At 51.3% G+C, this 13,400-nt stretch overlaps 1 protein-coding gene across 2 annotated transcripts; it reads right to left on the bottom strand.

The window, feature by feature from the left end:
• Nucleotides 1-4,322: 4,322 nt before the first annotated feature.
• LOC137845333 (ATP-dependent RNA helicase DDX25-like) lies at nt 4,323-13,002 on the bottom strand. Of its 2 annotated transcripts, XM_068662436.1 has the most exons (11): nt 12,730-13,000; nt 12,586-12,633; nt 12,128-12,263; nt 11,935-12,027; nt 11,707-11,809; nt 10,618-10,732; nt 9,953-10,130; nt 8,202-8,439; nt 7,494-7,656; nt 7,011-7,199; nt 4,325-4,900 (listed from the first exon to the last, which is right to left on the bottom strand). In XM_068662436.1, the coding sequence occupies exons 1-11, from the start codon at nt 12,932-12,934 to the stop codon at nt 4,839-4,841; spliced, it is 1,530 nt and encodes a 509-aa protein (XP_068518537.1). In that variant the 5' UTR covers nt 12,935-13,000; the 3' UTR covers nt 4,325-4,838. The 2 variants fall into 2 exon arrangements, with proteins under 2 accessions (XP_068518536.1, XP_068518537.1); XM_068662435.1 differs by having other exon boundaries at nt 4,323-4,900; nt 12,586-13,002.
• Nucleotides 13,003-13,400: the final 398 nt, after the last annotated feature.

The following is a 13,400-nucleotide window of genomic DNA, read 5'->3' as shown; positions in this document are numbered from 1 at the left end:
TTCTTCATTTCCTCTTCTTCTTCTTCGTTTCTTCTTCTTCTTCTTCTTTTTCTCCTTCATTTACTTAGTCTTCTTTTCTTTTTCTTATTTGTCGTCTGCGTCTTCTTCTTCATCATTGTCTGCGTCTTCTTCTTCCACTTTCTCTTCTTCTGGTGTTTTAATTGTTGCAGAGCAGTGCTTACACCAAGACAAGGACATTTCATCTTCTCCTTCTGTCATGCCAGTGGGCAGGCTGGAGGTGCAGCAGTTGCTGGGAGGGGACAGACCCAGGTCAGCTGACCCAAACTTGCCAAAGGGGTATTCCATACCATCTGACCTCATGCTAAACGATATATAAGTGTGGCTAGCCAGGATGGGGGGGCTGGCTGCTCGGGGTTAGGCTGGGCATCAGTCAGCAGGTGGTGAGTAATTGCATTGTGCATCACTTGTTTCATACACATTATTATTAGTAGTACTATTATCATCATCATCATTATTGTTATTATTATTTTTCTGTCTTAATAAACTGCCTTTATCTCAACTTACAGCCTTCACTTTCCCGTTTCTCTCCCCCATCCCAGAGAGGGAGGGGTGAGAGTGAGCGAACGTCTGTGTGGTGGTTAGCTGCCGGCCGGGTTAAACCACAGCTAGGTGCAAGCTGTTTCCAGTGAAGCTTCCACAAGAGGTAACCTTATAAGAAATGTTTTAAATAGGCAGATATGAAATATTAAATACAAACACAGTCAAAGAGCTGGCTAAAGAGACAAGTGGACTACATAAAGATAGGGCAATCTTTTAACTTCCTGACGTTCAAAGCAGTAACTGGAGAGTTATCAGAGTGAACAGAGAATAAGGGCAGGAGGGAAAATGAAGAATAATGGAAAGTGCTTATGTCCACATTGGCTGTTGAGAAGATTACTTTAGAAATGGTCATTTTGTCTGGATAAGTGAAAATATATGAAAGATTAGAGAAATTAAATACATATTACAATCGGCAGAAAATAGTGGTAAAGAAGTTACAGGAGGAGATCAAGATTTCTTGATACACTCCCTGGAAATTCCCATTTTGGCATAATGGATAAACGTTGTAGTATTATTAAGATGGTTCAATCATTTCAGCTAATGAAGGGGATCCTGTTCTGGGTTAACACCAGACAGCAAAAAAAAAAAAACACCGTAACAGCTGCTCAGTCACTCCCAGTGGGACAAGGGTGAGAATTGGAAAGGTACAATTGAAGAAGCTCACAGAATCACAGAACAGTAGAGGTTTGAAGGGACCTCTGGACAGCATATGGTCCAAGCTCCCTGCTCAAGCATAGATCCAGTAGCCCAGGATCATGTTCAGGCTGCTTTAGAATATCTCCAAGGAGAGATATTCACAAAATCTCTGGGCATTCTCTGCCAGTGCTTGGTCATCACCATAGTAAAAACGTGTTTTCTGATGATCAGTGGGAGACTCCTCTATTTCAGTTTGTGCTCACTGTCTCTTCTCCTATCACTGGACACCAGTGATAAAAGCCTGTTTCCATCCTCTTTGCACTCTTCCATGTAGTATGTCATAGAATCCACGGAATCATAGAATGGCGAGAGTTGGAAAGGACCTTAAACATCATCTAGTTCCAAACCCTCCACCATGGTCAGGGATGCAACACACTAGATCAGGTTGCTCTAGGCCTCATCTAACCAGGTCTTGAACATCTCCAGGGATGGAGAATCCACAGCTCTTCTGTGCAGCCTGTGCCAATGTCTCAACACCTTCTGAGTGAAGAATTTCCTCCTAACCTCTGATCTAACCTCCCCTCTTTTATTTTAAAACCATTCCCCTTGTCTCATCACTATCTGGCCAGGCAAAAAGTTTCTCTCATCTGTTTTATAAGCCCCCTTTAAGTATTGAGAAGCTGCAATAAGGTCACCCCGAAGCCTTTTATTCTGTAGGCTGAACAGCTCCAGCTCCTTCAGCCCATCTTCACAGGAAAGGTGCTCCAGCCCTCTGATCAACTTTGTGGCCCATTCTAACAGATCCACATCCTTCATGTGCTGGGGCCCTAGACCTGGATGAAGGTCTGAGGGACAACAGACTTCAGGTAAATTCAGACTTTAGGTGAATTCAGGTTTGTTCTGGGGAGAACGGAAGGCAAGCTATTAACCACTTCATAAGGTCCCCTGGGAATCTGTTTCTGAAGGTGTCAGAGTCCATCAGTGCTAGTCACTTTTTAAGAGCCACCTCTTAAGAGCACAGGAGCAGGTGATTCCAAAGTGTTGGATGTTAAACAAGCAGGGCAGAATGCTGGCTTGGCTGAGAAGGGATCTTCTTCTATAGCTTAGGCGGAAAAAGAAAGTCTATGGACACTGGAAGCAAGTTCAAGTGACGAGGGAGGACTACATAAATGCTGTGTGCCATTGGAAGGAGAAAAGTTGTGTGGCCAAAACTCGGACTTGAAGCTGGCCAGTACTGTGGGGGGCAACAAAAAGGGCTTTTTAAAGTATGTCAACACCAAGAGGAGGACTACAAGTAACATTGGTCTATTACTTGATGAGATGAGTCACCTCACAAATAGGGTCACAGACAAAGCAGACATTTAATGTCTTCTTTGCCTGTTTTCAACACCGAACACGGGCCTTGGGACGCCTGGAGCCCTGTGTTGAAGGGCCGTGATGGTGGGAGCAAGAAACTCCCAGCCAACCCTCAACTTATGCGGGATCTGTTGCACCAAATGCATGCACAAAAGTCTATGGGGCCTGATGGGATTCATCCCAGGGTACCCAAACAGCTGGCTGACGCCATTGCAACACCTCTCACAATGTGTCCAAAAGAAAGCAACAAAGATGGTGAAGGGTCTAGAGGGGAAGACATACGAGGAGCGGCTGAGCTCATTTGGTTTTGTCTACAGCTTCCTCAAAAGGCATAGCAGAGGGGCAGGCGCTCATCCCTTCTCTCTGGTGACAGTGACAGGGCCTTAGGGAGTGGCGTGGAGCTGTCAGGGCAGGTTCAGTTTGGGTATTAGGAAAAGATTCTTCATGGAGAGAGTGGTCAGGCACTGGGACAGGCTCCCCAGGGGTAGCAGTCATGGCACCAAGCCTACCAGCGTTCAAGAAGGATTTGGGCAATACTCAACACGCACATGGTTTGATTTTTGGGTGGTCCTTTGTGGAGTCAAGAGTTACATTTTATGATCCTTGTGGAGCCCTTTCAACCTGGGATACGCTACAGTTCCTTGATTCTAAGTGGAACATGCGTAGAAGCACAAGCTCATCATGAGCACCAGATTCACGTTTAGTTGTTTTGAAAGGGTTGTGAACAAGGCATAAGAAAAGGCATAAAAGAAGGACCCATGTGCTCTCGCTGTGGACTCAGACTCACCATCTGCTGCCCACACACCAACAGCCCACCCATCAACGGGGAGGCCCCTGATGCGGCCCCTGATGCCAACTGCCAGGGAAGATTAGATTTGACCTAGTGCAGCTCAAGCATGGCAAGGGCATTTGGGGGAAACCCTTACTGGAGGGATATGCTCGCAGGATATGTGCAAGACTGGTCATTCTTGCTGCCTGTGTTCTTTGGTTTCAGGCCTTAAAGAACCAGCTGATTGTAACTGCCTGTGTAGCTGCAGTAGAGAACTGAGCAAACTTTTCCGTGCCTTCCATTCTTATTTTTTTAATCCCTTCAAGTTTTCACTTGATTTACATTTCTATTCAGTGATTGCTTGATTTGACTCAGAATCTGGAAGAAACCCTGGGCACCGCTCTACTGGTGCATCCATCACAGTGCCCAAGGGCAGGGGGAAGGTCCAGTCCCAGGTGGGGCTTTGAATGCTCCCAGGGCTCCAGCAGTCGCAAGACTCTGGGGAAAGAAATCATGGGCCTCTCCAGAGCTTGGCAGATGATAGAGGTCTCTGAACTAGTCTTTCATATCCTGTCTTCATCCCAAATTGTGCACTTTGGGGCATGGGGCTCACAAAAGCCTGTGTAATAACCATTTCCTACACTGTCTCTTTCAAATACCCAGTGCCAAAAGAGCTGGCACCACTTGTTCTTCATGTCTCCCAGTATCACTGGGAGATCATACAATCCTAAAGTCACAGAATGGTTTCAGTTGGAAGGAACCTTTAGGATTACCTAGTTTCAACTCCCCTGTCACAGACAGGGACACCTCCCGCTAGATCAGGTTGCTCACAGCCCTGGCCTTGAACACCTGTTTGTGGGGTGGAGGGCAGGAACCACTTCTCTGGACAACCCGCTCCAGGGTCTCGTCACTCTCAGTGTAAGAGCTTCTTCCTAAGAGCTAAACTAAATCTACCCTTTTAGTTGAAATCCATTACTCCTTGTCCTATCACTACATTCACTGATAGACTCCCTTTCCAGCTTCCTTGTGGCCCCCCTTTAGGTACTAGAAGGCTGCTGTAAGGTCTCCCCAAACCCTTCTCTTTTCCAGGCCGAACACCCCCAGCTCTCTCAGTCTGTCTTTATCGGAGAGATGCTCCAGCCCTACAATCATCCTTATGGCCCTCCTGCGGACTTGCTCCAACAGGTCCATGTTGTTAAACCCCTGCATGTTCTGTTTTCAGGTGATTCATCATGACACGCAAAATTATGGCTATAAAAAACTCAGAGACAAACCAAGGAAGTTTTATTACCAGAAAAACAATCACAAGAATCCCAAAACTTTGAGGGCTGAGGGTTGTGTGTGTCTTTCCCCCTACTCTCCCCCCGCTCCCCTCCCATCTTCCCATTTTGTAAAACAACACAACAAAACCAAGCATCTTCAGGAACTTTGAAGAAAACTGGGAGATTTCCCAAACCTTTTCCCATCCATGTTAAACCACAACTTGGATTTACTGCAGCAAATCCTGACATTTTGCTCAGTTGTCCAGCTGTTCCAGCTCATCCATGTCATCTGGGTCAAGCCTCTTGATCTCGGTTTCTGAAGAAAGAAAACAAATGTCAGTGCCTGCCAAGTACAGCCAGGCACCAGCCTGCCCAGGAGTTGGCAAAGGCATAGCACTGCTGCTCTGGGGCTGCTAGCAGTGGCAAACCCTGGCAGCCATGCCCAGGACTCTCGGCTCTGCCTTCCACAGATGACATAAAACAAGCTGTGAGCTGTTCAGCATATGACGGAGGTGAGAGGTTAGAAACCTGCCCAGCTGTTTGCATCAAACCTAGCACAGACAGACATGGACCCCAAAGCAACAGCGACTGCACTACCACACTACCACAGGCCTGCTCCTGCCTGTGCCTTTTGCAGCAGGACATGCTGGATTAGAGGTGACACAGATTCTAGCTATCTCAGGACCAATTGGCCACCTCTGGGATACTGCTTCTTGGCTCAGCGCACGTGCTAACCTCACTCTGGGCTGAAAAGCTACCCAAAGTGCTCAGCATGGCATTTCCACTCTGTAGAGTTCAAGAGATAATCAAACTTTGAGAGAGCACAACAGACACAAACCTGACTGACAAATGATAAGGGATGTACATAGTGATGGGAACCCAAACTGGTCACTCACACTGACTGATGGAGCTCAGAATGTTTATTCCACAGAGGTTATCCGATCAAGGACCTTGGCAACTGGGCAACGTGGGAAAAGGGGGAAACAAGCAACAAAACACAGGGAGACACAGACCTGACAAAACCAATGAGACAATGACAAGAAACTAACCTCACCACTCACACTAATTGGTGAGCTATCGAGAAACTACAGGTGCCACTTCCCAGAAGAACCACCTGCACTTTACAGCTGGTAAGGCTGTGAGTCAGAGGAACCTGGACTGGAAGGGGTGTGGGAACTGGGAGGGCTGTACAAACCCATGATGAGACGTGCAGAAGGAAAGGGAGGTGGGAGGCGCAAAGAGGGAGTAAGCAGGAAAGGGCACAGAAGCGGCCACTTGCATGTGAAATGGGGCTAGTCGGTGTGCTTCTTTGGTTTAGCCCCGAGACTGATCGCCACGGTCTGTCTTGTAGTCTTACGCCTGCTTAAATCTTTTCCCACTTCTGTCTCCTTGTGATCTCACACTCAATCCCTGGTATGTGTGTGTGTGTGTGTACGTGCGTGCATACAGCAGTACAGCAGTACCTTCTCACCAGCGACTGGTAAGACCTGTGCGTGAATGAAAACTGGTGCCAACTCCTGCAGTCAGACAGGGACAAGGCTGCCCCTGGCCTCGGCTGCCACCTACTGGAGCCAGTGCAGGGGTCTCACTGCAGATGCTACAGCAAGTGCGGTTCTTCAGCTCCCAGCCACTGGGCTGAGGATGCTGTGCATCCAAAAAAACATCTGTTGGGGGGCACTGGCGTGACTGTGACTGTGTGTGTGTATACATGAACTCAAAGTGACAACTGCTAGGGGCAGAGGTGAGCATCTGTACCTTCTACAGGCTGTGTGGGCACGGTGTGTGTGTGTGTGTGTGTGTATTCACCTGCAAACTCCAGCCTGTGCCACCTAGTGACTGTGGGGTCCCTCAGGCCCAGGCCAGGGTATCAGGTGTGTGGGTGGGGTCCATGCGAGTATCAGGCTGGACCAGCCAGCGAGTAGGGGAGATGTCAGAGGGCAGGGGTCTGGTCAGGGACACTAGAAGAACAGAGGGGCTGGGATGGTGCTTGCGGACCCATAAACACCTGTGTGTGTTTGGACCCTGGAAGTGCATGTGTGTGCTTGCACTAGTGACCATCCCTCTCTGCCAGCCGATGAGGAGAAGGGGATTTGTGTGTGCTTGTGTGTCTGTATCTTTGTGTGTGTCTGTGCGTGTTGGTCTCAGGGACATTTGTTCAGTGACATGCTGATTGAGCCTGCAAAGGGTAAAGTGGCAGACGCATCCCTCAGCTTGTGCAGAGACCCCAGGTGCCCAGGCACCAGGCTGGGCTCCAGCAGCCCACAAGGACCATGCTGGTCTGTACTGGCCTGTGCTGTGCTTCAGCAACCAGGCATGGGGGTCCTGGGCCACACTCCTGACATCCCTTAACACTTCCCAATGCACTTCTCATCCACGTGTCCCTCAGCTCTTCGCAGCATCACAGAGCTGGGCACAAGGATACTCACGGAAATGCTCCTCTATACTGTGCATGAGGTACGTGGTCTGCCTTTCCACCATGTTGAAGACAATGCCCTTCTTCCCAAAGCGGCCCGTTCGCCCAATCCGGTGCAGGTAGGTCTCAAAATCCAGCTGCTTCTCCTGATTAACAGGGAGGCTGAAGTTCACCACTATGGTGACTTGTGCCACATCAATCCCTGAAAGACAGAAAGGTTTCTCGCAACCAAGCTCCCACAGCTCTGAAAGCAATCACCTGTGCCCAGGTCGGGGCCAGTCCATTTGCAGTATAAAGCAGTCAGCCCTGGCTCTGCAGCGCACACTACAGTGACATGTCAAGGCAACCAAAGACCTAGAGGCCACAGAGCACAGGTCGTGTCACCAGAAACGAAGCAGCATCATGTGTCCCCTGCAAGTTGATGGGCCATGGGGCAAAGCAAGGGGATTCCCACACTGCAGACGCTGTGAGGGTGTTGCTTTTCAGGATACGGTACCTCTAGCACAGACGTTTGTGGTGATGAGGACTTTCTCCTTCCCATCGCGGAATCTCTGAATCACATTGGCCCTCTGCACTATGGTCAGCTCTGCCGTCAGCACGGCGACCTGGTGCCCATCCTTGCTCATCTCCACCGACAGCCAGTCCGCACTCCTGCGAGTCTAGATGTGTGCAAGAGGCAGGAGGAGCTTTTGCAGCAGGTCTGCTGCTGCTGCTCCTCTCAGTCATTGCCAATCCTTCACTGCTAAGCTTCCCCTAAATCCCCTGCTCCTTTAAGTTGAGCCCCTGCTGATTTTTAACAGGCAGAGCCTCAAAATAAGACCAAAGTGACACAGACAAGCAAGAAGCCCTTGTCAGGACACAAAGTACAAAGGGCAAGGAAACACAGTATGCTTTCTACGCAATGTTCCCTGGGGAAGCCAGGCAAACGGGATCTCAACCGTCGCGAGAGATGCTGTTACAACACCTCTTTTAAAGGCTGCACTTGATGCAAGTCATCGTGCCCGTGCTTTCATGCTCAGCTCCAGCCAATCTAATGGCAGTGCCAGAAGGGCCGTCCTTTAAGTGCTGTCCACGTGCTTCCCATCCCTCCCTTCCTTTTGATGGTCTCAGCAGAAGTACTGAGGCCACGCTGTAAGATGGATCGTTTACATACCACTGACTGCAAGGATACCACCACTCTCTCCTGGCAAACTAGCTGCTTTACCTGGCAGAATATCATAGCCTGCCCAATGGTGATGCTGCCATAGATGTTGCACAGGGCCTCGTACTTTTCCTCTCTGTTCCTGCACACAAAGTAGTACTGCCTGATATTGTTCAGGGTCAGCTCTTCCTGACGGAGCTTTATTATGATGGGGTTGGAGACAATTTGCATTGCAAAATTCCACACTGTTTCCTTGAAGGTTGTGGAGAAAAGCAGCATTTGGCAGCCCCTAGGTAAAGCCCTAGAGCAGAAAAAGGACTTGTTACCAGTGAGGAATGCTACAAGCTACCTCTGGATGAACAGGCTTTGGAAACAAAGGGATTCCTCCATCCAGGGAGGGCCATTCCTCACTCAGTGCAGCACAGCACAGCACTCCAGAATGAGTCAGCTCTATGGAAGAGCCCCGTAGGAATAAGCTACTCTGCATTTGCAGTATTATTCGAAAACGCTATCTACTATCGGAGGAAAAAACACCCAATTAACACTTGGCCTCCTTCTTCGCACCTGCAGACACCGCTCACACACAGCATTTGCACGTGCCAAGGACAGGTCCTCGTATCCCCTGATTCTCCAGCTACATTTCAAGCCCTGTCATTCACTCTGTAAAGACCTTCATGGCCCACAGAGTTTTTTAGCCACAATTCAAAGCCATCCATCACCTATGAAAGTGGATGGACAAAGACTTTGGAAAAAGCTTACGTTTCAATAATGGAAAAAGCGAGACTTTTGTGAATGTGCTTCTATCCAGGCCAGCTTTGGTTATATTCAAAGGAACAGCAAATGAAACACAGCCACTAAAGAGCTATCCCTATCCGAGATCCAGAGGCATTAAGCCTGCTATGCTCTTATCCTTGCTCCTATTATGGAGCAAGAACCTGAAGAGCTCCAGCCTGAGGTTTGACTTTCGGTGTCTTGTAACAGGATCAGAGTTACCAACTTCCTGTTTCCTGGGACTGCTGACAATACTTTGAATGCAACCAATTTGAAAGAACAGCAGGAAAAAGCTTTTGAAACTGGTTAACCCACTCCCTACATCATGCCAAAGAGAGCCAGAGGAAGAACCTTTAGCATGCCTGACCCTGCCTGGCAGAGCAGCCTGCTGCCCAGAAGTCCTCATTAACCTGCACCACGCCCTGAAGAAAAGCTGTTTCAAGCTATTTTGTTTGTGTCGCCTTCAACACAAGGCACCGTATCACAGAATATCCTGAGTTCAAAACGGCCCACAAGGATCGTCCAGTATCAGCTCAAAGGAAGTTAAAGTGAGCTGAAAATCGTCCCATTCATCTAACAGTTACAATTTTAAAGAAAGCCACATCCCAGGACTAAGCAGACCAGAGCCTGCCGATGTGCAGGAAAGAGCTCATTCTCACATCAACAAAAGCCTTCTGCATCAAAGGGATACTCTTTCCCTGATTATTTGGCTGGTTTGGTGGCTGATTTGCTCAAAGCTGAGCAATCAGGAAAAAGCGGGGGAGGAAGATTTACTTGTCTATGTTCTGATCAGGAGCAAAGCTAGGACTGGCCAAGGACATCCAAGGGATGTTGTAGTCAAGAGACAATTTCTTTGGCTCCCTTGTTCTGCAGTGTCCTCCACACAAAGTGGTTTTCTTTCTTCCTCTCTCTCCCTCTCTCTCTTGTCTTCCTGTCTCTCCTGCTCTCTTTCTTTCGCTACCCAATGTATCTAAGGGCATCTAGAAACACTGCATTTGACTATCTCGAATTGTGTCAGGACACAAGCCAGCACTGGTACTCACCTCTGAATGCGAATGCTTTGGTACGAGAAGCCCTGATGGTCAATCATTACGTCAGCTTCATCCAGCACAAACAGGCTGATTCTCTTCATATTCACCACTCTCCGTTTGAAACACCAGTCCAGCATTGTTCCAGGAGTCCCGATGACAATCTGCTCCTCCCGCAAGGCGCCTGGCAGAACTGCAGGAGGAGAAATCGTATCACACCACCTCCGTACAAGGAGCAGTACTTTCCTCAGCCACACACACCTGGCTGAGAATGAGCAGGGTAGTATCCAGAGAGATAGGGATTCAAAATCTGCTATGTTCTGGCTGCTTGAGCATGGTTCCCACCCTGCTGTGTCAGCCTCTGACTGCCTATCAATGCCTTTGAGGGGGTCATTGCAAAGCGGAGCTCAGGAGCTTAAAATTGCAGGTAGCCATCAAGCAGGGCTGACCCTTCCCTGTCGCCTTGTCAGGTGGAAACCAGCAAAAGGGGTGCCCCACCTCTGAAAGGAGACAGCGGTCACGAGAATGACTCCGTAGAAGGCACGGGAATTCACACGCTGTTTCACATGCCTTCAGAGCTCCGCACAGCTCCCGCTAGTTCACAGCTCTCACAGCATCCCGCTAGTTCCTTACAGGACTGTTACACTGCTCGCAAGTCTGCTCAACAGGGCTGGACTCACCTCTGTTTCCCTGGACAGCGTACGTAACCCTGATGTCGGCACAAAACTGCCCCATCTTCTCGATCACATGTCCGATCTGCAGGGCCAGCTCGTAGGTTGGAGCCAAGCAGAGGCACTTTGAGAGAAAAGAGAGCTGTCAGACAAACCCACATCTTTTAAAAGCACACAGCGCCCCTGGCATGGCATACCCTACACAAACGAGAAGGCATTTCAAAGGAACGGAAAGCTCAAAACGCTGAAATCTCACCACTAAACTCTTCCAAATCTGCAGAGGGATCAGCAACGGCAGTCGCTTTTGCAGGTTTGGAAGGTGGGGATACAGCTGAAGGCAGAAAGGACTCAAGGCAACTACTAGGAGAGGTCCCTTCTTTACTGTGAGGGTGACAGAGTGCTAGAACCAGCTGCCCAGAGAGGCTGTGGAGTCTCCTTCTTTGGAGACATTCAAAACCTGCCTGGATGCCATCCTGTGCAGTGTTCTCTAGGTGATCCTGCTCAGAGGGGGGTTGGACTAGATCATCTTCAGAGGGCCCTTCCAACCTCGCCCGTTCTGGGATCCCGTGATTTTTGCTAGGAAAATTTGTTTCTTCAGGCACAGTGCCATTTGCTTCTGTGCCCAGCTTTCAACTGAGAGTTTAAATTACATAGGATGCTTGAGATTCAAGACTTTTAAGTGCAGCACCCAGCCTGCGTAGGTGATTCTGAACCCAGAGAGGTGACTTGCCTTCCCAGGAGCTTTTACGGCACCAGAAACTAGCACAAGTCACAGCAAACAGCTGGAGTCTCTGCGCGTGCTTGTCAAAGCTGGCTGGATGCTCCTCAAAACAGAACGTCAGGAAACATAGGGCCTGGCTAAATCCACTGCTACCAAATAAAAGTACCCTCCTTTAGCTGGCAGCTTCATCCGCTCCCGAGCTTTCTCTCCGACCTGCCTGCTGCTGGGACGCTACCTGGGTGTTTACCACCCCACTACAGCGGCCACAGCAGGTAGACCACCACTGAGACTGGGACAAAAACGGAAACTGTCCACAGACAGCGGCTTGAGGGTGCAGGCAAACCCCTACCGCATGGGCTTTCCCCTTCCTACATTACCTGCGGGTACTTCTCTGCACCATTAACTCTGCTCAACATCGCCAACACAAAAGCTGCCGTTTTCCCTGTCCCTGACTGGCTCTGTGCAATCAGATTTTGGGGCCTGCAAGGCAAAAGCTGCTTAATTGAGCACAAAGGCTTGGCATCCCCACACCGGCACCCCGATGCCACGGTGCCTCAGGGGAGCCAAGGTGGTGGTCTGCTCACCCAGGCGGCCGTGGTACTCACGGATGTGCCAGCATCATTGGCAGAGCTGTCTCCTGGATCTTGGATGGCCTGTTGAAGCCCATGGTGTAGACCCCCTGCAAGAGCTCCTTCTTCCTGTCCAAAAGCACCAAAAGCGACCGTTCCACAAGGAATGGCTAACAGCGCCCAGGGGCAGCTCCAAAGCCCACCTGCCTCGGGGCTGCCGCCTACTCACAGGGGCAGCTCCTCAAAGCTTTTCACGGAGAAGAGAGGCGAGTTGGGGTCCTTCTGCAGGATCTCCACGTGATGGCTGGACTCCACGAGGGACGTGTGGATCAGCTTGTTCAACAAGGAGCTCTCCGCCAAGTCCACTAGAGAAGGGGCGGGCTGGTGAAAAGCCCCGGTGCCCCTCGGGTCCCCCGTCCCACACGCACGGGGCTCTCCAGCCATCTGCCCCCACCGCCCCTGACACCGCCGGCTTTTCGCCGAGCTCTTCTCCTGCACAACCCACCTCAGGCCCGAGGAACCCGGCTGGACTTCACGGCAGCCTGGCACCCTGCCCCGGCCCACGCCTCCGCTGCCCTCGCCCGCTGCCGAGGCTCCGGGAGCTGCCACTCCCCCAGCCCGGCCCCGGGGGTGCCGACCCTGCGGCCTGCGCGCAGGCCCCGGGGGTCACGGCCCGGCGGGACTCACCTCTGTCCTCCTCCTCGCTCTCCTCGTCCTCGCTCCTGCAGGCGGGCTCTGCCACGGGACAAGACACACGACGCTCAGCACCTCCCCGCAGCCCCGCCCAGGCCGGCCCCGGCACACGGGGCCCCGAGGGGGGCCGACCCTCACCCCGCTGCCGACACGGACACAGCTCCCGGCGCCGGCCCGCGCACCGCTGCCGGCGGCCAGGCGAGCCGCACAGCCCGCACAGCCCGCGGCGCCGACGGCAGAGGCGGCCCGGGCCAGGCGACCGCGCGGGGGCCGGGCTGCCCGGGGACGAGCTGCCCGGGCCCCGCGCCTGCTCCCGCCGCCGGCCCCCGCCGCCCGAGGCCATCGCGCCCCCGCCGCCGCAGCTCGCGAACGTTCCCCAGGCTCCGCCGCTGCCGCCTGCTGCCCCCCGGTGGCCGGCAGGGCGCAAGGCGGCTGCCGGCGGGCCCCGGACAAGGAGGGCGCGGAGGGGCCCCACACGGGCCTATCCCAGAGTGCAGCCCGTAGGACTAAGAGCAGAGTCCGAACGCTTCCTAAACTCCGCTTGGTCCAGGACCGCGTCCCTGGGGAGCCGGTGCCAGTGCACAACAGCCCTCTGGGTGAAGAACCTCTTCCAGTCGACTGGTGGCTAGCAACTGAGTCACCCATCTCCGAGAAGGGCTGGAATAAGTTTCATATTGTCTTTTGTAATACTTGTTTGGAATTGGAAATTGTTACAACTAATGTCCACGTTAGCTTCCTTGACAAAAGTGCATGGCAAGGTATTGAGGGGTACATATCGTAAAGACTGGGAAGAAAAAATTTTGTATTAA

The sequence above is a fragment of the Anas acuta genome, chromosome 27 (genome assembly GCF_963932015.1).
Source record: "Anas acuta chromosome 27, bAnaAcu1.1, whole genome shotgun sequence".
NCBI lineage: Eukaryota > Metazoa > Chordata > Aves > Anseriformes > Anatidae > Anas > Anas acuta.
This window is presented reverse-complemented; position numbering and strand designations above follow the sequence as displayed.

Coding starts and splice junctions, on each gene's coding strand:
- LOC137845333 (XM_068662435.1), bottom strand. CDS start 12,934: ATGGCCTCGGGCGGCGGGGGCCGGCGGCGGGAGCAGGCGCGGGGCCCG. Junction 12,028..12,127: donor AGCTTTGAGGAGCTGCCCCT/GTGAGTAGGCGG, acceptor GCTTTTGGACAG/GAAGAAGGAGCTCTTGCAGG. Junction 10,733..11,706: donor GTGCAGAGAAGTACCCGCAG/GTAATGTAGGAA, acceptor TTTCTCTCAAAG/TGCCTCTGCTTGGCTCCAAC.